Source organism: Phacochoerus africanus, chromosome 7 (assembly GCF_016906955.1).
Source record: "Phacochoerus africanus isolate WHEZ1 chromosome 7, ROS_Pafr_v1, whole genome shotgun sequence".
In the NCBI taxonomy this organism is placed as follows: Eukaryota; Metazoa; Chordata; class Mammalia; order Artiodactyla; family Suidae; genus Phacochoerus; species Phacochoerus africanus.
In genome coordinates this window covers 92786616-92807938 of record NC_062550.1, presented here as the reverse complement: position 1 = coordinate 92807938, position 21323 = coordinate 92786616, and the positions used below count along the sequence as shown (strand labels likewise).

General features: G+C 49.1%; 1 protein-coding gene across 6 annotated transcripts in view; it reads left to right on the top strand.

Moving 5' to 3' along the window:
* PLXNC1 (plexin C1) overlaps positions 1-21323 on the top strand; it is a 155721-nt gene that overhangs the window by 5101 nt on the left and 129297 nt on the right. For all 6 annotated transcript variants that reach the window (XR_007135949.1, XM_047788273.1, XM_047788277.1 and 3 more), the window contains exon 2: positions 14519-14659. Coding sequence is in view for 5 of the 6 variants with exons in the window: in XM_047788273.1 (XP_047644229.1) it covers positions 14519-14659 (141 nt within the window). In the remaining variant the exon portion in view is untranslated. The remainder of the gene's footprint in view (positions 1-14518; positions 14660-21323) is intronic.

Genomic DNA, 21323 nt, shown 5'->3' with positions numbered 1-21323 from the left:
GTTTCTGTCATGATCCCGTCCAGCCACTTTGCCCTCCGTAGACCGGATGGTGAATTTTACCCCTGTACACACAGCTGATATGCAAAGCCGGATTTAAAAAGCCCAGCGTCCACTTAGAGGGGAAAGATGCCCCAATCATCGCTACTGCTGCTGGATGTTTATTGTGGCCGGGCTTTGTGCAAAGTACTTCACATGCCTTATTTTTTGGTGGGTTCTCGTAATCACCCTCTGGGTCAAGGACTTTAGTTGTTATTATGGGTTTTGTGGTGAGAAATGGAGGCCCAGAAAGCTTTGGTTAGGTTCCACAGCGGATACATGCCAGGGGATTGAGGACCTGGGCTTGACCGCACTGCCGTGGACAGTGCAGCACCACAGACAGTGGGTTCTGGTGACAGTCCTGTCCTCCGTGGAGCAAGCTGGGCCCTCGCAGCGCCTCTGAGATCAGCTGTTTGCAGACTGAAGATGATGAAACAGGATCTTTGAGGGTGAACGGAGTTTTGGGGTCTGCGTATTTGCCTGCGTGAAGTTCAGACTCTGGGGGTGGGGCTGTCAGCTGTCAGTTTCTAGAGCGTGCTGGCTCTCTTTGTGTTCAGGCTTAGAAGTGATCTCAGAGAGCCCCACAGGACCTCAAAGGGCTGCTCTCGTTTCTGTCCTTGGATGTAAGATCTAGCTCCTAAACGAACTCCAGAGATCCCAGCCGGTGCAGTTGGCGTTGCAGGCACGTTTGTCCACGTGAGCAGCCACAATTAAAATAAGAGCCCCAGAAGGTCCGGAGCCTTGTAACATGTTATTCTGTGTTGAGCCCACAGCCCTGGCAGAGCACGTTAAGAAGTATTTGTTGACTCAGTAAGTGGAGAGTGTTGGAGGATCGTGTTGGAAACGTTGGCTCTGCTCAGCAGCAACCCTTGGATGAATCTGGCCAGGATTCAGGAACCCTTAACCATTGTCTTTTTCTCAGGGTCTGGCATATCGGGGCCTCTTTCTTCCCTCTTCTGAGCCTATATGACACCATCCACACCTGTGGCTTTGCCCACATTGGACTAGCCACGCTTCTGGTCTTGCCCATCTGGGAGTTAACACCGGCCTCAGAAACCCAGCATGGTTGGAACACCTGTGGTCTAATTTCATAAACAAGAGGAAAGGGCTTTATGCCACAGTGGTTCTCAAAGTGGATGCTCAGGACCAGCAGCATCAGCGTCACCCCGGAACTTGCTGGAAATGCACATTCCTGGGCCCCACATCGGATTTCTTAAAAACTCAGCGTAGGGGGTGGGATTGGCAACGTGTGTTAACAAGCTCTCCAGGTGACTCTGATATACATTCAGCGTTTCGAACCACAGCTGTGAAGCAACACAATTTCCCTTGTACTCCAGCTGAGGCACCTGGAATCAGAACTTATCCTATTGTTTTCACGGCAGTTTTACTTAGGGTCATATAGAGTAACCAACTCATTCTCAAAGGAAATACCTAGAAAAACATCAGAAGGCTTACCGTTTTTGAGCTTAGAGTCTCAAGCATCTGTAGGTCATAGTGTAATTATCTCTTTCACTCTTTCATACAACAATCTATTTGCCTTTCATTCCAGGATGCGGGGGGGAAGATTTCTCGAACCTTCCACTCTGCTATGCTGTGCACCAGAACCTACTCCACACACTAAAATTCTCTCCAAGGGTCTGCTCCTTACAATATCAATCCTGATACCAGTCCCTGTCCTCATCAGGCACAGTTGACTGCATGTGGCAACGATCTCCAAAAGCAGGCTCCAAGCAGGCGGTGGGGGACTTAGTGGATGTAAAATGTGGTGTTACATGGACATCTCAGAATAGGAGCAGGACTCGGCAGTGGTTGCGAGCATAGACTCTGGAGCCAGGTCAACTAGGCCCACAGCTGCCCCTTCCCAGTTGTGTGACCTTGGGCAGATTTAACCTTTCGATGCCTCAGTTTCTTTATAAGTAGGGCTCCTATTTGCTTCATAGGCTTTTTGTCTGGATGAATGAGTTCAGAGGTATAGGATGGACACACCTTGGCGTATAGGAAACGCTATGTGTGTATTTACCTATCACTGTCGTGATTATTCATAGTGATAGGATGGGGCTCCCCGATGCAAAATGGGAAGGTGGTTCTGGACCCAAGGCAGTGGGCAGGTGCTCAGCAGTAGGAGGTGTGATGGATGCTCATTCTGCGGTTCCCTTGTCGACATGACTTAGCATGGCTGCTTCCCTCCATCCTGCTACCAAGTGGCTACCGAGGCTTCCTCCAACACCTGCCCCTCACCCGCTCCACCTGAACAGGCCTCCACCTGCCTTGATCCCCACTCTGCCTCTCCATGGCACTTCACCTGCTGCATCGGCTACCTGCTGGCAACAGCTTGCAGTGTTATGGAGTTCAAATTAGCAGGAAAGAGAGAGAACCCATTCTTTCACTCTAGATTACGAGGCTTAGTTCAGGGTAGGGATTTGTTGCCCTTGGGGAAGGTGCTAACCCTTGGTCCAATCAGAAGAAGGAAGGCTACCCTGCCATGGTCCCCAGTAATGTGCGGTGGGCGGGTTACCTTGGAATAGAGTGGTGGGAGAGCCACACGGAGACCACCGTGCTGACTCAGTAGCATGGAACCATTGCTGCCTCACTTCAAGCTTCTCGATAACCTCTGCCTTCCCTAACCATGTTCCCTAAACATGTGGTGGCACATTGCTGATGAACACAAGGCCTACTCTGAGAACTTCCAAAGTCTGCTGGGGGGCCGTTTGTAGGCATCACGGGTCTAATCTGTTTGGGGGAGCAGAGACAAGGTCGTGGTAAGATTTTTTTTTTTCTATCAGTTGTACTCAGTTTTTCTTAGCCTTTTCATCAAGAAAGAAAATGAATCCTAATTTATATACCATCACAAAGCCAAATAGAGTTGTAACCCACGTTTCAGTTTCTCTAGTCGACTCTCATATAGGTTTAGTTTGGTTTTGTTTTTTAGGGCCGCACCTGCAGCATATGGAAGTTCCCAGGCTAGGGGTCTAATCAGAGCTACAGCTGCCGGCCTACACCACAGCCACGGCAACACCAAAGCCAAGCCGCATCTGAGACCTGCACCACAGCTCACAGCAATGCCGGATCCTTAACCCACTGAGCGAGGCCAGGGATCCAACCCGGAACCACATGGTTCCTAGTCGGATTCGTCTCCGCTGCACCATGACAGGGACCCCAACTCTCATATAGGTTTGACTCTCTAATCAATAGTTAGACACAGTGTCTCCTCAGAGGAGTTATAAGGGGGATTTGACCCCAGCAATCCCCACCCTACCACTCTGGCCAATGATCTTAGACAAAAGTCAGCAAACTTTTTCTGCCAAGGTCTGATCCTCAATATCTTAGGCTTTACATAGTCTCTGCTGCAATTGCTCACCTCTGCCACTGGAGTATGAGAGCAGCCATAGACAGTATACAAATGAGCACAGTGATGTTCTAATAAAACTTTATGGACACAGAAATCTCAAGTTCATGTATGATTTTCCCCTTGTCATAAAATATTATTCTTTTGATTTTTTTCCAACCATTTAAAAAACTATTGTTAGCTTGGGGGCAAGGGGGCATTCAAAGAAAAAAACCAAACACCACAGACAGCAGGCTAGATTTGGCTCCCAGCTGGTCGTTTGCCGGCTCCTGCTCTTATGGAAAGGGTGAGAGTAAAACAAACCTTTGCAACGCCATTAGACAGCGGAAGAGATTGAGCCAAAAAGATGCTGTGGAAACCCCGAGAAGGAACGTCAGCCTCAGGGTGAGAGACCTGAGGGGCTTCAGAGAGATGATGCTGGAGCTGTGTCTTGAAGCCAAGTAGAAAGGGCGAGAAAGAGAGCTCCAGAGAGAGGGCACAGCTTGTGCACAAGCAGGAAGTTGAATAAGCCTGTGAACCGCAGGTAGCTCACCCCAGCTGGGGAGTGTCCAGAAATGAGCACCTCGGGCCAGATGGCGAAGGGCTTAATGAGAGCAGCCAGAATGGCTGGGTCTCATCCTGACGGTCAGTCATTTTTCAGATTTTCCAAACTCAGTCTTTAAATCTTAACCAGAAGCTGGAGTTCCCGTCGTGGTGCAGAGGTTAACGAATCCGACTAGGAACCATGAGGTTGCGGGTTCGGTCCCTGCCCCTGCTCAGTGGGTTAACGATCCGGCGTTGCCGTGAGCTGTGGTGTAGGTTGCAGACGTGGCTCGGATCCCGCATTGCTGTGGCTCTGGCGTAGGCTGGTGGCTACAGCTCCGATTGGACCCCTAGCCTGGGAACCTCCATATGCCGAGGGAGCGGCCCAAGAAATAGCAACAATAACAACAACAACAAAAGACAAAAAAAAAATAAATAAATCTTAACCAGAAGGTCAGTATGAGAAGAAGGCCAACAAGTCATCGTTGGCCTGCTATTCTGGGTGAAGCCATTGCCAAGTGCTGGGTTCCGGGTGAAGCAGGGGCAGGGGTAGGAGGTTCCCAGAATCCTGCAACACCCCCACCCCCACGCCATCACCCATGCCTGTCCCTATGGCCTCTTAAAGGAACTTCTAGGACTTTGCTGAGCAGGATGTAAGGGCCATGGCCCTGGCTAGTGGAGAACAACAGCAGGGCTAGAAGCAGGCCTGACCTGGTTATGTTCTAGAGAGATCACTCAGAAGAATGGATGAGGCAAGATGAGAAGGAAAAGAGCTGATTAGAAGGAGAGTCATTGGTTCAAATACTTTTTGCATTCCTCTTGCATTCCAGGCGCTGTGTGAAAATATTTCGATCAGTGGTAGATAGAGTAGACGATAAATACGCAGCAAATAGTTCTTCTTACATTGCGTAGAGCTTGCTCTTCTAGAGCACCTGCTATGAACCAAGTACTGTTCGAAGGAAACACTTGACCGGCATTAACTCATTGAACCCTCACCACCCGCTTTTAACATGGGTAGTCATTATTTCCATTTTACAGATGAGGAAACCGAGGCTCAGGATGAGACTGGTGCCATGAAGGAAGTAACTGAGAATGTAAGGGAGCCTCGTTCGTTGCGTCATTGGGGCAAGTTCTCTTGGAGGAGGTTGGATGGCCCCCAGGAAGATGAGAAACCATAGCTGTCGTTGTCCCCAAGAGGAGCAGGGAAGTGCTTGTTCCTAGTGGGGGGCGGGGTGTAGCACAAGCCTCAAAAGGGGAAATGACTTGGTCATTTTGGAGAACAAAAGGCTAGTGTGGTCGAGTGGTGGGAGGAGAGTGTCGGGGGAAGAGGTTGGGGACGGAAGCAGCAGCCGATGCTCTGGGCCTTGTAGGCTGTGGGAAGGAGATGGCAGGCTTTTTCTCAACGCTTACAAGAGCCATTGAAGGGAAGTGAGGTGACTTGGATTCGAATTCCTAAATAACGCCTGTCCCGTGGGGCAGGGCCCAGCAGAGGCAGAAGGCCCTTGAAGTAGTCCAGGCAAAGAAATGATGTCTCCTTGGTCTAGGGTGGCGGCCTCAGTGAACACGGAGAGGAACAGAGGGATGGCGCGGGTTGCATGAACCCAGCTGAGGGGTTAGAGGCCCGGACTGCGGGGCTGGCAGGGAGGACAGAGGAGGGATTCAATGAAATAGCTTTGCCTTTTTCCAGCCACACCTGCGGCATGAGGAGTTTCCCGGGCTAGGGTGAAATCGCTTTTTAAGACGTAGAGTTGAGAGATATTGGTGACCAATGAATTTTCACCAATTTTTAGAGACCTTGACAACAGGCAGAAAGGGTGACTAGGTAAGTATTTGGCCATAAAGTGAGGAATTGGGGATCCAGGCTGTCTGCCTTCTTGGAGAGCCCTCCCTGTGCCAGGCTTTGTGCTGGGCTCCATGCAGTGCTGGCGGCGGGGGGTGGGGGGGGGTACATGCCTGGAGGGGAGCGGCTGGGGGGGGGTACATGCCTGGCGGGGGGGGGGGGTACATGCCTGGAGGTGGAGATGTGGTTATGGCACAGTGAGATAAGAGCTTCCAAGAGGAGCCCAAGACCCCAGAGCGGTGTTGAGAGGAAGAACAAAAGCCAGTAGCCCAGAGGGAAGAGCGGTTCCCTGTGACGCCCTCACCAAAGAGGCTGGATTCCTGGTCTTTCGCTCCTGCCCCCTCCACCCCCTGACCCCGCCGCCTGGCCTTGGAAGAGTCCGCTTAGGACGCAGGGTCTCTAACACACCAGCTGTTCCTAATTATTCCACAGGGGCATCCTTCTGAGACTCCTTTTCCATCGGCGACCCACTCTAGGAATTGGATTCCAGGTGTTGGCTCTTGCTTCTCTGAGGCATCAGGAGGGCTGGGTAGGCCGGGGCGGCTGGTGGCTGTACCTGTCACCCAGGGTCAGCCTCCTCCCGGGCTTAGCAACATCTCTCTGCCCCCCGCCACCCCCCAACAAGGGTTCCTCTCTCTCTCTCTCTGGAGCCCTGGTGCTGAGACCCTGGGCCGAAGCCTGTCCATCCCTCCTCAGAGTCATGATTTTAAACACATGAAATAAAAAGAGAAGGTTGCAGAATGAACCAATTATATTGATATACAGATATATCAAAATGTTTTTGCCAATTTGAGATGGAGTACTATATCTTATCACATTAAATAGCAAGATCTAGCAGCAGTAACTACCATCATTTCAAAGGAGAGATAAGCACAAATGATATTTTGAGATACCCGCAACAACCATGAAATGATATGAAAATATCTGATTTCTTGTGCTGACAAAGTCATCGGTTCAGTTACTGTGACTGTGGCCTGCATTCATAATGAAAGGCAATGCCAAATTTCAGTCGGAGTTCGCTAAAATAGGGTTCTCTTTCCTCATCCAGTGTCATGGTTTCCCTGAGTTCTCTCCATGAACTGTGGATGTCAGGGGAGCCCCTCCTCCAGACAGTCATGCTGGTACCATGTGTGTCAGAAACCAATGGCAAGGCTGCGTTTTGTTTCAAAACTCAGTTGATTGGCTTATTGTGACAATAGGGGGTTTAGTCCCATCTGCGTTTTACAGGTCATGCACTTGGCCAAGAGCCAAGTGCTCCATGAATGAATGGGATGGAGTAGGTGGGTGAATGGGGGAGCTTCAGCTCAGAGCCTCCCAGCTCAGAAGGCATAGAGCTTGAACTTGAACCAATATACATTTCTTTACCCTAAATCTCTTGGGGTTTTTTGTTTTTTTTCCCCTACTTTTCCATGCTACTACTCCTACTATTTTAAGGAGCCCAATGCAAGACCTTGCTTATAAATTCCACTAGTTCTAATAATGGGAAAAGAACATTCTAACAGTTCTATTATTCTTTGCTTTGGTTAGAGCATATCACAATAGCTGGAGTATTTGTTTACTTCCTAGAGGCTTATCTTAAGCACACTGTGTCTGTAGTCTGTAGATGGTCTATAGACAGAGATGGCAAAAAACCCAGAAACCGTCTCTTCCAAGCTGTCCATAATCTATAGATGTGGAATTTAGAGAAGGCCAAGCTACACGGTAGCAGGCTGTATGGGGTGGTCTGGTATTGTTCCCCGAGGCAGGACCAAGCCCCAGTGTTTGCAAGGGATGAATTTTGCCTCAATAGATGACCTCAGTAATGATTAGATCTACTTTGCAATGTATCAGGGTGGCCTGGTGAGAGATTGACTGAAAACATTCAAACATTGATCCATGTATTTATTCATTCATTCGATAAATGTTTATTGACCACATGCGGGATACTGAGGTATAAGCTGCATTCAGAGTGTAGAAGCAGACAGACCGTGTAGAGCTTAGAGTCTACTGGGAGATTGACATTAACTACAAAATTTTAAAGCAACATAATTATTCTCAGGAAAACAAGTGCAGTGTTATGATTCAGAATACCAGGGGGTGTAGGGATAGGAGGCTCTATAGTTACATGTCCACCAGGAGGTAACACGGAACCGGAGAGCTTCAAGATTACAAACAAAAACCCAGCCTGCAAGGAGTGACGAGAGGGGAGCTAGAAGAAATTGCTAGTGCAGAGGCCCCGAGACAGAAAGATAGTAATGTTTTAAAGAGGCCGAAAGAGAGAGCCTGTGGGAATTGAAGCAGAGTAAAGGAGAAGAGTAAAACAGGAGTGAGTTTGAAGAAGGAGGCAGAGACCAGATCAGATAGGACTGGGGAGGCATTTGGGCTTAGTTCTATGTGTGATAGAAAGCCACTGAAGAATTTTAGGCAAAGAAGTAACTTGGCTTATTTTATATTTTATTTTATTTTATTTTAAATTATTATTATTTTTGTCTTTTCTAGGGCCGCATCCGCTGCATATGGAGGTTCCCAGGCTAGGGGTCTAATCGGAGCTGTAGCCACCCGCCTACGCCAGAGCCACAGCAACGCCAGATCCGAGCCACATCTGTGACCACAGCTCACGGCAATGCCGGATCCTTAACCCACTGAGCAAGGCCAGGGATCAAACCTGCACCCTCATGGTTCCTAGTCGGATTTGTTAGCCACTGAGCCATGACGGGAACTCCAGCTTGGCCTCTTTTATATTTTAAAGGCTCACTCTGGCTACTGGATGGAGAATAGATTGCAGGGTGAAGGAGGAGAGCAGGAGGCTCTTGCAGTAGATCCGGAGCAAGAACCGGGGGCTTAGAGTGGGTGGCGACCATGGAGATGGAGAAGATGGACTTGAGATCTTGGGATGTTCAGCTGAGATTCGGATTGGGCGTGGGGAGCGATGGAAAGACCGGCGTTGAGGGCGATTGGTGGAGCCATTTACCGTGATGGGGAAGGTGGGGAGGAGGAGAATTGGAGGGAAGAAATGGCTGGATAACCACTTCCCAGCAACTCCGAAACCTTGCGCCGCATTCCACTCGTCCTCAAAGAAGATGATGCCACTTAATTAGAGGACATCGAGAAATGCAGGGGAGGGAGTTTTTGCAGTCACAAAATGATGGGGCGGGGCACTGCTGGTATTTTATGGACGGGGTCAGGGATGCTAACAGAGCCGTGGCATGGAGGGCAGCTCCCAGGACGAAGTAGCCCTTGTAGCATGCCAGTTGCTTCCTCGTGGAAAAGCATTGGAGGACTGAGTCTCTTCCAATGCTAACATAATCTAGAAAATGCATTTTTTAAAATACTATCAGCCTTTCATATAATTTTGTGAATTGTTGACTCCGCTTGTCTTTTCATAAGTAACGGACTGGAATTAGCCCCTTGGAAGGGATGGCGATTTAGATGGAGGATGGAGTGTAAAGCAGGAAAAAGAGAGCCTTTGTGTGTTTGGAGTGTGGGCCTTCGGTGGTGGGTGGGGCTGGGAGGATGGAGGGCATGGGGGCCCTTGGCGGCAGGGGAGCAGGTGGAAGAGGCCGTGGGAGGATGTGAAATACACACGTCACCACTTTGCATGTTTCCGGTGGCTCTATGGCACCCCCGCTCCAGCCAGGCTTGCCTGGTGTAGCCACTGCCCGGGGGGTGGCCTTAGACATCCCTTCGTTATTCGTCCTGTGCACTTTGAACTTTTCCTGTGGCTCATCTGAGTCCCCCAAGTAACGTCTTCCTTCAGGTGGTCAGAGAGATGCCATAAACACAGAACCCAATCCGCGCAGAATACTTGAGAGGAATAAAGAAAAGCGACAGGAGCCTTAATGGCTAACAGAAACCACCATCTACCTTGGGTGAACAGTTTTTTGTCTGTCTCTTCTGTAGCTCAACGAAGGTAGTTTTCTAATTATTTGCACACACACAATTGCATTTGGGCTCACGGCGGTGGTAACAGCAGTAGTCATGGGCACAGCCATGCCCACAGTCAAGACACGAGCATCGCTGTGTCCATTTTACAGATTTGCTGATTGAGGTTCAGGGCCTTGCCCCCAAATCCAGTAGCCTGCCAAGGGCGACGTGGGGCCAGATGGTGGGCAGAGGGCTCCCGCTGAGGTTTCCTAACTGTGAGGAGGAAAGGATGGTGACACCGCTTCAATGAAGTGTCTGCCCCAGGGAGCCGACTACGGGTCACCCAGGAGGTGTTTTATCAAGTGTGGAAGAAACTCTAGGCACCCGGTTGGAAGGTGCTCTGGCTCCATAAGGGAACATCAAATAAGGGAGTCCTTTCAGCACCTGGACTCTTGCTGGCACATTTCGTCCGGCTGGCCCCATAATAGCTGTGGCGTGGCTCGGAGGGCCCTGCGTGAGCCTCACTCCCGTCAGGTATCTGCCACACGGCAGGGGGAGGGCCACGTGCTACTCAGGTCCAGCATGTGCCATTCACACCCTGGACTGCGGGGCTGGCGCCCCCTGGAGTTGTGCAGGGCACACTGGGAGGTGTTTATGGTCAATGAGAGAGGGTATGAAGGAGCTGCAAGGAGGTCAGGCTGCTTCCCTGGCAGTGTGCCCACTACTCCCTACATAGTTGCACACGCACCCTCGTGTACACTCACATGCACACACGCAGCCACGTATGCACGCACCCCAGCCCTCACCCCTTTCCAGTCGCCTTGGCTCTGCGTTGGTGTGTCGAGCCCAAGGCGCGCTCTTTTTCAGCCCAGATGTCAGTTGAGGCAAGGGCGCTTTCTCCTCAAACTGCAAGAAGTTTCCCTCTGTGAGCAGGTGCACGTGGAGGCGGGACGTGTGGTGGGACGTGGCAGGCAGGAGGAACAGAGGGACAACTCCGAGGGAACCAAGGAAGCCCAAAAGGGAAACAAGGTTTAGAGCTAGATCAAGACTGGATTTTGTCATGAAAGGTAGAACTGGCAAAAGCATCATTACAAGGCATTAACCTTATTACACACAGAAGAACAAGCAGAGGCTGGGATTCAGCAATAAATTACACATAATAAACGAGCCAGAATAGGCTGAGAGCAACATTAGCGATTATGCCCTAAGGGGACAGAAGGCAGAATGAAAAATAGCCCCCCCCCCAAAAAAGTAAAAATAATTTCTGGATACAGGGGGCCAGCTGCGCCATTCCTCCCCCCCCGCCTTTTCCACTCGGCTCCCCAGGTATTAATTTCACTTTTATGAGCAGGTTTCTCTGGAGCCAGTCTCTCTTTTGTTTTCATTTGCTGAAATGAGCAAAAGAAAGCCATTCTGAGGGCTCCTTTGCCCATTCACAGGGACCTGTCCATTTCTGTGTGTTTCTAGCACAAAAGAATCCATTTCCATTCAGCCAGAGCCGCGCTTCTGAGTTCACGTGAGGTCCAAGCCCGCTCTTGCCTATTTTCTTGCAGGCTCACTGTTGTAATTGGCTACACAATCCTGCCTGGGCCTAGGGCCCTCCAGGGGCAGAGGAGCCAGCTCTTGACAGCTCCTGGGCCCTTGTAGCTGAGGAAGAGCTTGCGTCTAGCACCATGTCCAACAGCTGTGATCTCATTTCTTACACAGGGACTTACTTTGGGTTGCAAGTAACAGAAATTCCAATCAATAGCAGCTTAAACCGTGGCCTCCATTGTTAGTAAAAAGTTTAAGGGTTGGACATCTGTGCTCAGTGGTGTCCTCAAGATGCAAAGGTCTTTTATCCTTCCCTTGCACCAATCTGTTGGTTTCATGCTCCATCTTGAATGTCGTGGAAACAAAGTGGCTGCCCCCACTCTGGGCAGATGGGGTCACATCATGATCCCAAAGGGAGGAAGTGAGGGAAGAGGGCAGGTGGGCTCTCCTCAAGAGCCTCCTCTTACCAAGGAGAAAACGTATTTCCAAAAGCCCCTTCTTGCATGTCACTGGCCCAGCTGGAACACCCCTGGCTCTAAAGGGCAGGAAAGTAAGTCCCAGGCCATGGGGAATGGGATTACTGTGTGGCTTGGACCAGTTAGGGTTTCCCCAGCCTTGGATTTACTGCTACCTGGACAGAAGAAGGTAGGAATACCTGCCACCTGTGTTACTATGTGCCAGATACGTTCTCAGCTTCACTGAGGCTTGCGTCCTAACTCATTCAGTCTTCGTGACACCTCTGTAGTAGAAATGTTACCATCACATCCAACGTATAGAGGAGGAAACTGAGTCACAGACAGGTGAAATAAGGTATACAAAATTACTTAGAGGGTGACAGAGCCAGGATTCAAACCTTGGCGGTCTGGCCTCTACCCTATATGATCCTGATTAGTCAGAGTGTTATAAAAATACTCCCAGTAGCAAAAGTCAGTGCATGTTCCTGCTAATAAGACCAGCTAACACCTATCAACATGTTACTGTTGCGGTGGTCACTAGTATCTTTTCTGCATAATCACGACCAATCAGGCACCATTAGCCTTATTCACAGCTGAGAAAGCCAACCACCCATGGGGTTTATTAAATTGCCCTGGTCACCCAGTGGATGAGAACCAAGAATGCAAACCTAACCTCTCTGACCCCTAGTCCCAGGTGGTTGGTTCTGGGCCGCCCGCTCTCAAGTTCAGGGACATTGACTTAATAGCCATTACCCGTAATATTGATCCAGGATTTAACTTGGAAAACTGCAGTGATTGAGAAAGAGTCAGTAGTCAGGGAAGGATCCTAGAGAGGATGGGACAGTCATTTAGAAGCAATTTTCTCCTTGTTCCTTTAATGTTTTCGAACCACTTCTGGTTTTCTTGGAGTCAGTCCTTCACAAACAGACTATCTCAGCCCACCTTAGCAAAGGCGAACTGTGATGTCATGGTTCGTGGCTAATGCGAATATCTACAGTTATTAAGCACCTACTGCATACCCGATATGGGAGGACGCTGTCCGGCGTGGTCCTTGTGGCTGGATCATCAACAACCCACTGTCATGACTCTTCCTGTGCCTCGGGATGGGGGAGAAAGAAGTCCTCCTGTATCTTTGGAGGCCAAAGATAGTGGTGTTAGAACATTCCGGACCCAGACAAAGATGACGTCCAGTTCTCTGAAGTGAGCACTTTGGAGATGCTCAAATATTTACTAAAAGTAAGAGGCTTGGTCAGCCGATCTTACGTTTGAACAATTCTGGTTTTATTTAAAGCAAGATGAGTGGCGTGGTTTTATTATTATTTTTTTAATCTAACAGTCATCTGATTTTTCTTTTTCGGCTCACAGCCGCTAGGCATCCTTATCTAAACAGTGATCTATTGTTCTGATTCTTAGACCCACAGAGATTTTTTTTTTCTTCTTCACTTCATTCTTACAGGACAGTTCCCCATCTTCCCTGACGGTATGTAAAGTATTTTTTAAGAGGAGAAAAAAAGAGTCTCTCATGGGCTTTCTAAAAATCTTCTTAAACTGAGTTCACATGGAATATTTTATGCAAATAAGTCACTTTCTCTTAGGTTATGACATCTTTTCCCTGAAAAGAGATCCTGGCATTGGAGAAATCCTGGCCTGCTTATCTTTTCTTCCCAGCGCAACTTCAACAAAGAAATATATACGGCCCTTTAAAGGCTTCAGAAATCAATTTAGTCCATGAATCCATTTAGTTTAGATGTTAATGAAACTTGGTGGGTTTAAAAATGATGAATATTTAATAGGACATAAGTTGAAAGACATAAACACTGTCGGCAATAATATAATGAAGTTAATAAGTCTTAGCCTCCCCCTGCCCACCTCCCCCCCTCCCCAGATGGGGTGGTTTTAGGAGCTGCAGTTGCGGTGATGCTTACAGAAGTTGGCCAGCTCTCCCATTGACTGAAACCTAAACGCACCTTTGAAAACCTGAGTACAGGCGGGAACTGAGCTCTGGCCGAGGAAGCATGCTGTCACACTGTGTTCCGTGGCTGCAGATGGCAAGGACTCTTTCTAGCTCCTTATCTTCCAGAGATTTGTGTGACAAACTTGGTTTCCTGTCGTTGAAGGCAGGAAGCAGCATGAAGCACTTCATGCCTTTTAAACAAGAAAGAAAAAGACATTTTGGTGGACACACTCTCTGCTCTGGGTTTAAAGAAGGGCTTTATTTAACGATCAGCAGCAAGCATGTGATTATATACGCTCAGAGCCTCCGACCATTTAAATGCCTTCAGGTTTGGAGTTTGGCTTTTGGTTTCAAGAGCAGCAGCGCTAGATCCACCCTCGTGCTTGGTTCCTCTTTAGCTCCGTGGCTCCGTCCTACCCACTGTCCGTGACTGCATCTTTCCCTCTTGACCCGCTGAATGAATGACTCTGTCTTTGGGAGAACATGTCCCACTCTTCTGGTAAATCCAGACCCTTCCCTTCTGCCATCACACCTGCCCGGGAGGGTCTGTCTCACATCTCAGAAAAGGACTTGTTTAACCTCCCAGAAGCCAGTCCCTGGCTAGAATAAATTGCCTCATGGTCTCTCAAACAGCCACGTATAAGCGTCTCCCTCCCAGTTCAGCGGTGGGCTCTTTTCTTGGCAATAAAGTGGAACTCCGTTTCATCTCTCAGCTGGAGGAGTGTTAAATAGATGACTCGCGCATTGCTGGCAATCAATACATGTGACTCCATAGTAAACAAATGGCTTTGCACGGGGTGGGCAAGCCTGGTGATTCTGCAGATTAAGGGGAAAAAAGGTTGCTCCTGGGGAGCTGGCCTAAGAAAATGTATTTGGGGCTCCCTAAGTTCCTTCCCAGGTGGGCATGAGTGACATTTTTATCATCATGAGTTATTGCTGTTAAAAATTATCTTTTTTTTTTTTATTTGTGCGTTTGTGTGCATGTTCAGAAAGAAGGGGATCAACCTGAAAGAGTCCAACCAATCGCATCATCTACCTTGATCCATTCCGACCTGACGTCCGTTTATGGCACCGTGGTAATGAACAGGACTGTTTTATTCTTGGGGACTGGAGATGGCCAGTTACTTAAGGTTGGTTTTCTGTGCCTTCTTCAATGTCAATGTTAATATTGATCCATTTTGTGCTTTTGTATTTTTTTTTTTTATTGCTTCTGGGTTATACACAAGACACACACTGACTGCGCTGTGAGCTGCTCAGAAAACCCCGCACAATGGCCTGGGAAATGGAAACCTATATGGGATACCCTCCTTACCCAAGTATGGAAGTCACGGCCCCCCTTCCTTCCTGGGAACCTGGGACCACAGTTCTTTTTCTTACTCATAAGCTGCCTGGCCGAGGTACATGGGGATCTGGCCTCTACCCCATCCCTGGCCCACCTTCCTAAGACCTCCCCTTTCTGCTCTATCTCCTTTATATTAGAAATGTACAAAGCACCTGATTTCTCACCGCGTCGAACAGGTGAGAGATCACAGGGCTGAAAAGAAGAACAACAGGTGCTCCTTCCCGCAGCCCGCTTGCCACCCATGGAGCGAGTTTGTTGTCTGCCCTTTAGGGAGAGGTTTGAGACCTGAAACCCTATGAGATCCCCTTGCCATTTGTCTGAGGACCCTACTTTTTCCACTGTGTGGCTACACCTCTGGTCAAGCTGAGATTTTTATTCCCTTGGGGAGGAGCAGTGGGAAGGAGGAGAAAAACTCCGAGATAGCACGTGATGTGTCCGAAATTGTCTCTTCAGCAAGCATTTATTGAGCGCCTCCTGTAGCCTCCATCAACATTCACGGCTGGCAATTGTTTCTTTCGCCCTAGGCTGATATTTCTCTGCCTCTGTGGAGCCTGATTTACTGTTAGCTCCACGTTTAAATCGAACGCTCACATTCGTTTCCTCAACGGCTCTCCCCTGGGTAACCTCGAGCTGTGTGACTTGAAATAAGTTGCCTGACGTCTCTGAGCCTCCGTTTCCTCATCTGTAGAATGAGATTGTAGGAGACAACCCCGGGAACCCCTTGCTGTTCCGATCGTCTCTAGTTCTGGCTTCTGCACACCTATCCCCCGCTCTGGCCAAACCTGCCTGCGTGCTCATCGCCAAGCTGCTCCCACACCTCTGCTCACCCTGCGTCCTCTTCCTGGATTGCTCCCTTTTTTCTCCTCTGCTTTCCCGAATCCTGTGTATCTGCGCTTTGGCTCAGCTCACACTCCACCTCCTCTCTGAGGACTCCTGAGCCTGGAGTGATCACGTTTCTCCCTCATCTCCCGAAATACTCATTATCCGTATCCTTCTTTTGGCTCCTTATAAATGTCTTGCTTTGATGCCTAACCTTTCCGCTTTTGTTTGTCTCCCTTCCCAACTTGATTTTTAACTGCCCGAGAAAGGGGAGGGGGCTGGCAATCCCCAGAGCCCGATGCTGTGCTGAGCGCCTGGTAGATAGATATTTGCTTTAATCTGTTTTCTTTGGAGGAAACCCAGTACCATATGGGAGGGGGTTTGTTTGTATACACGTTCCTTTAAAATATACATTGATCATCTTTCCTGTTGCGTTAGCTCCACTTCCTGGCGGAAGGGTAAATACCCTCAGTCATGCATGGTTCACGAGTTCCTCTGTGCCTTGAGGCAGGGTCTCTAGCTATGCCCACCTGGTCCGGCTGAGTGGATCCGTTCACCTGGCAGGAAAAGTTTCCATCAGTCCTGGCTGGGTCTTCTCACCAATTCTCTCTTCTGCTTTGCGATATTGGTGATGAGTGTTTTGACAAGAACACTGTTCTCCCCAAAGCTGAGCCAAACTGTTAGATGGCAAATTGGAGGTGAAGGAACACTTGGCTATAAATAGCCTCCCATGGGACCGCCTGGTGCCGCCTGTCCTGTTTGCACACACGCCCCACCCCCCTGGGTTCATGTGCAGCTGCCCGGGGTTTAGAGAGAAGGGCGGGACGGGCCTCCGTCCAGAGGGGCGGGACGGGCCGCAGCTTCAAGCTCCTGCGGGAGAGATGGCCGGCCGGAGTCTCACTTCCTTCCTCATCTGAATGGACTACACCTTCCAAAGCCACACCTGTGGTCTTGTTTTTAGGGTTCCAGCAATCAGGTCAGTTGGTTTTCTGTTGGTTTGGTTTGTGCCTGCTTCCCAGGTGCTAGTGATGCTACAGGTGCCAAGTAACTCAGTCCTCTTCTCAATGCGGTCAGGTGGATGCTCTCTTGTCTTTGTACAGATGAGAGAACCGAGGCCCGGAGAAGCTGGACGATGCGTCCAAGGTTACACAGGGCAGAGCAGGGACTTGAACCTGAGCTTGTTCTATTCTGCACGCATGTCCCTCTTTGCAAGTTACTGCACTGACTTTGTAACTTCTGCCCCAGGCACAGGTGGCCACTCCGTGAGGGTTCACTGCGGGGAGCAGCGAGCATGTTGATAGGGATTCAGGATGCGGGGTGGGGGGGTCAGGGGTCTTAGAAGCTCAGGGAATAAGCCCAGCTTGAGAAGAAGGCAGACCCTGTGACTGAAGGATGCCTCAGCATCATGATAACGTCTTGGAAATTAAACCCCACCCCCAGCTTCCCTCCGGAAGGTCCCTCCCTTGGAAGGAGGTTGCGAAAGGCGAATGAAAACTGGCTGCCACCCCCCGCCCTGGCTGCCCAGGACAGCCCAGGGATTCCCGGGCCTCCCTCAGTATCCTGCATGCAGATTCTCAGATGCAACCCCTAGAATCACCCGGAGTCCCGAAGCCTGGGGCTCGGAAGGCACCGAGAACCCCCCATCCCTTTATTCAGAAGCGCCAAGCTTGTCCCTTGCCAGACTTGTCACCGGGACTGTTCAAAGAGGCGAACACGGATAGACACAAGCTTGGCTTCTAAAACTGCAGAGCGGAGGTACTAACGAGCAGAGAAAAGCAACACCCAACCCAAGGCAGCCCTCGGGAGGAGGAGAAAGGGCTCGGATCACCCACAGCCTGACTCATCCGGTGCCCCTGTGATCAAGAGTCGGTGGCATTTTGACAGACGCCTGGCCCTGTAGTCTATGCCTGGTTGGATGAGAGGCAGGCCAGTGGCTGGTTTTGACCATCTCATACACACGCAAAACCTCTCTAATTTCTCAAATCCCTGAAAATCTCATGGAATTTTGACATAGTTTGGTGCAATTTTAAATATCACGTTCCTGCAATAATTTCTTATTGTAAAAGGAATACAGGCTCATGGAGAAAGTTGCAAAGTAGCGGGTGTGAGGGGAAAGCAAAGGAAAAATACGTCTCGTTCTCTTATGCAGTGGCAGCAGCCATCAGCATTTTAAGGGTTTTTTTTTGGGGGGGGGTTGGTTTTTTTTCCCCAATAGTTGAGGTCAGGACTTTATCCAATTTTGCATCCTTTCCTTGCTCAGGTAATGAGGGAAAATGCTACATTAAAATGCTATGGCAAACTTGTGCAGCATTTTTAAATAGCTGTTTCATGTTCCATTATGTGGAAACATTATTTTGAGCTTAAGCAGAGATATTGAATCACTTTTAAAGTGTCTTTAAAGGGACTTCCCATTGTGGCGCAGCAGAAACACATCCGACGAGTATCCATGAGGACTCCAGTTCAATCCCTGGTCTTGCTCAGTGGGTCAGGGATCTGGCATTGCTGTGAGCTGTGGGATAGGTCTCAGGTACGGCTTGGAGCCTGAGTTGCTCTGGCCGTGGTGCCGGCCGGCAGCTGTATCTCCGATGGGAGCCTTAGCCTGGGAAACTTCCATGTGCCATGGGTGCAGCACTAAAAAGCAGAAAGAAAGAAATAATAAAGTGTCTTTAAAGACACACACCCTTCTGAGTCATCCGGCACTGCCTCCAAAAGTAAGATTTCTCCGGATGGTAAGTGGAAAAATGAAAGATGTCACAGTATGCTAATACCTTTACTGCTGGCTCTCTCCTGCCTTTATTCCTGTGTCCCTTTGTAAGAGTTCACAAAAGCTGAAGGAATTGAGAACTGAAAGCGTCCTTCCAGAATGTCTAATGTGTCCCCTTAATATTGATTTGTGATCCTAATAGTTGTGAGACATTACATCCAGCCACTTTATCCCCCCCCCCCCGTTATTTCCTCATTTTACTTCCTTTCTGAGCATGATGGCATGCTAGGATTTCTCTGTTGTCAGCGTCTCCACTGAGATCAGCTGGTAACGTAGGACCACACTGAACTCAGCTTTTGGGAATTCACATCCCACGTGCTGCTTGGCCAGACCGAGGCACTGTATACGCAACAGGCTGACACGTTGTCCCGACTGTGGAACCGACTGTCATGTCGTTTGGAGGCCTTTGAGCTGACTCTGCTGCATCCAGAAAATTGTCTGCATTTCAAGGGCGAATTGAATATTTTGAGCTTTCTCCAAGTGGTCAGATAAGGATGAAGAGAATATGCATGAAACTTGAGATGTGTGACTTTACTCATGCCCGGTAACCTTTCTTATAAATGTAAAAGATAACAAGGCTGTGGGCAGGGGGTCATAACAGCTGCGATCCCTGAGCTCTTGCTATGTGCCAGGCGTTGGAACCAGTGTCTGCATAAGGTAACTAGTTGAACACTGTTAGCGTCCCCACTTTATTATTATTATTATTATTTGTCTTTTTAGGGCCACACCCATGGCATAAGGAGGGTCCCAGGCTAGGGGTCCAATCGGAGCTCCAGCTGCCAGCCTACACCACAGCCACAGCAACATCAGATCCTTAACCCCCTGGGCAAGGCCAGGGATCGAACCTGCTACCTCATGGTTCCTAGTCAGATTCATTTCCGCTGTGCTACGACAGGAACTCCCCACTTTACAAGTGAAACCCCCCCCCCGGGATTCTGAGAGGTTAAGTAACTTGCTCAAGGTGATTTGAACAGAAGTAGCCAGTCTCCGATACCCACCGCACTGTTAATTCAACTGTATCCTTTCAACTTGGAGTTTGTGGAACTGGGTTTTATTGTTTATTTTCTACCATTGGCGTCTGTGGGCACCTATCAAGATGCATGGGTTTGAGCTTTTATGGGAAGGGGCTCTGGCTTCTGTGGGTTTAGTTTGCTCCTGTTTGCGGACAGCCTGCTGACAACCCAGCTGAATGCAGACTTGTGCGTTAGAAGAAGGCAGAGCCTTCTCCTCTTGGGGCTTCAAGAAGTTCCTGGGAGCCTCTAAATCCCCCTTTCCCCGGGTGAACTCCTTTACAGTGAAGGTAGGAGATCTGTGTTCAAGGTGACTTTTGGTGTCGCTCCAGCAATAGGAGGCAAGAGCTGGGTTTCTCTACATATCCCATCCCGAGGGCTAAAGGAGGGTTCTGGATGCAGGAAGCCACCTCATGCTCTTTGGCCACATCCAGCAGAGACCCACCACTCCCTTGCTTAGAGCCAGGATTGGCTATCTGCAGTTCTCAAAACTACTCCTACTAGTAGATTGCATTTATCCAAACCGTGGAGTGAAATTCAACCCATTTCCAGAAAGTTCTTCCTGCCTCCCAACTAGGTAACCCTTGAAGAATCTGCCTTGACTCTGATTTTTCAAGTTTTTGAGCGAAAATCAGAGGAAACAAAAGCAAATCTTGTACAGGCCCAAGCGCCATGTGTACCCCCACAGAATGTTCAAGGAACGAAAAGGAGACCCTGAGGAACCCGGGACAAGACCTGGGACTGGAAGTGGGGGTGGTGGGTACAGCCGAGGGGCGGCGACAGACCAAAACGTCGAAACAATGGGAAGTGTCAGAACTTGGGCGTGGGCTCCAGGATTGGCTGCTGAGAAGGTCCAGTTCAAGTTCCCCCCCCTCCCCATCTCATTCATTCCAGCTTGTGAGTGACTCCCCAGTTCAGGACAGAGACTCCCGTGTAAGGCAGGAATCTAGAACTTGTGGTTCAGCCTGTGCGCGCCTCTTACCACGTACGTCGATATACGTCGATTCGAAACAAGAGAGGACTTTGCCTTCATCTTTATATTTCATCTTGATGAGTATTCCTACCTGCTGAAGCACAGTCAGTGCTGTGGGATAATGACCCTGCTTTCGTGTGTGTGTGTGTGTGTGTGTGGTTTAAGTCTCCTTTATAGCATTTCTCTTAGAAACTCTTGCTTATGGGGAAAAAATGAGAAGATTGGCTTGTTTAGCCTTCAACCCATTAGCCTCCCAGGATGGGGCGGAAGTAAAGACATTTGGTGTAAAATATTTTAGCGTTTTGAACACCCATGGCTTTTCTATGTCATGGTAATAGTAAAGAAAAAAAGCACTCTTTTGTCTTTGGTTTAATGAGTCTCCCCTTCCTTTTCCCCACCAGGAAACCTTTCCTGTGGATGGTGGTGTACTTGTAATGCAGTCAACTGTGTGGTTGGAAGCCTCACACCCCAAACATCTCAGGAGTGTTGGGAGGTATTTTTTTTGTATGCAATAAAAATCCCAAGGCTAGTTAATAGCCTACCATGAGGCTTCAGGAAGATGTCAACAGAAACAACATGTTGACACGAACTGAAGTTCTCTGTCGGGAAAAATTTGTTTTCTGCCCGGGCATCAGCTGGAAAAATCTGATGAGCCTTATAAAATCTTGAACGCGAATAGAGCATGTTTACATTTAATAAATATTTATGGTGCACCTTTTATGTGCCAGGCACTGTTTGCGGGGCTGAAAATACAAAAGTGAACAAAACCAACAGTGTCCCTGTTCTCATGGTGGGAAGAAGGCCGAAAACAAGTAAATGGATTGATGGCTGATAAAGTTATCTCCCATGGTGATGCGTGCTGGTAGATTGCATTTATCCAAACCGT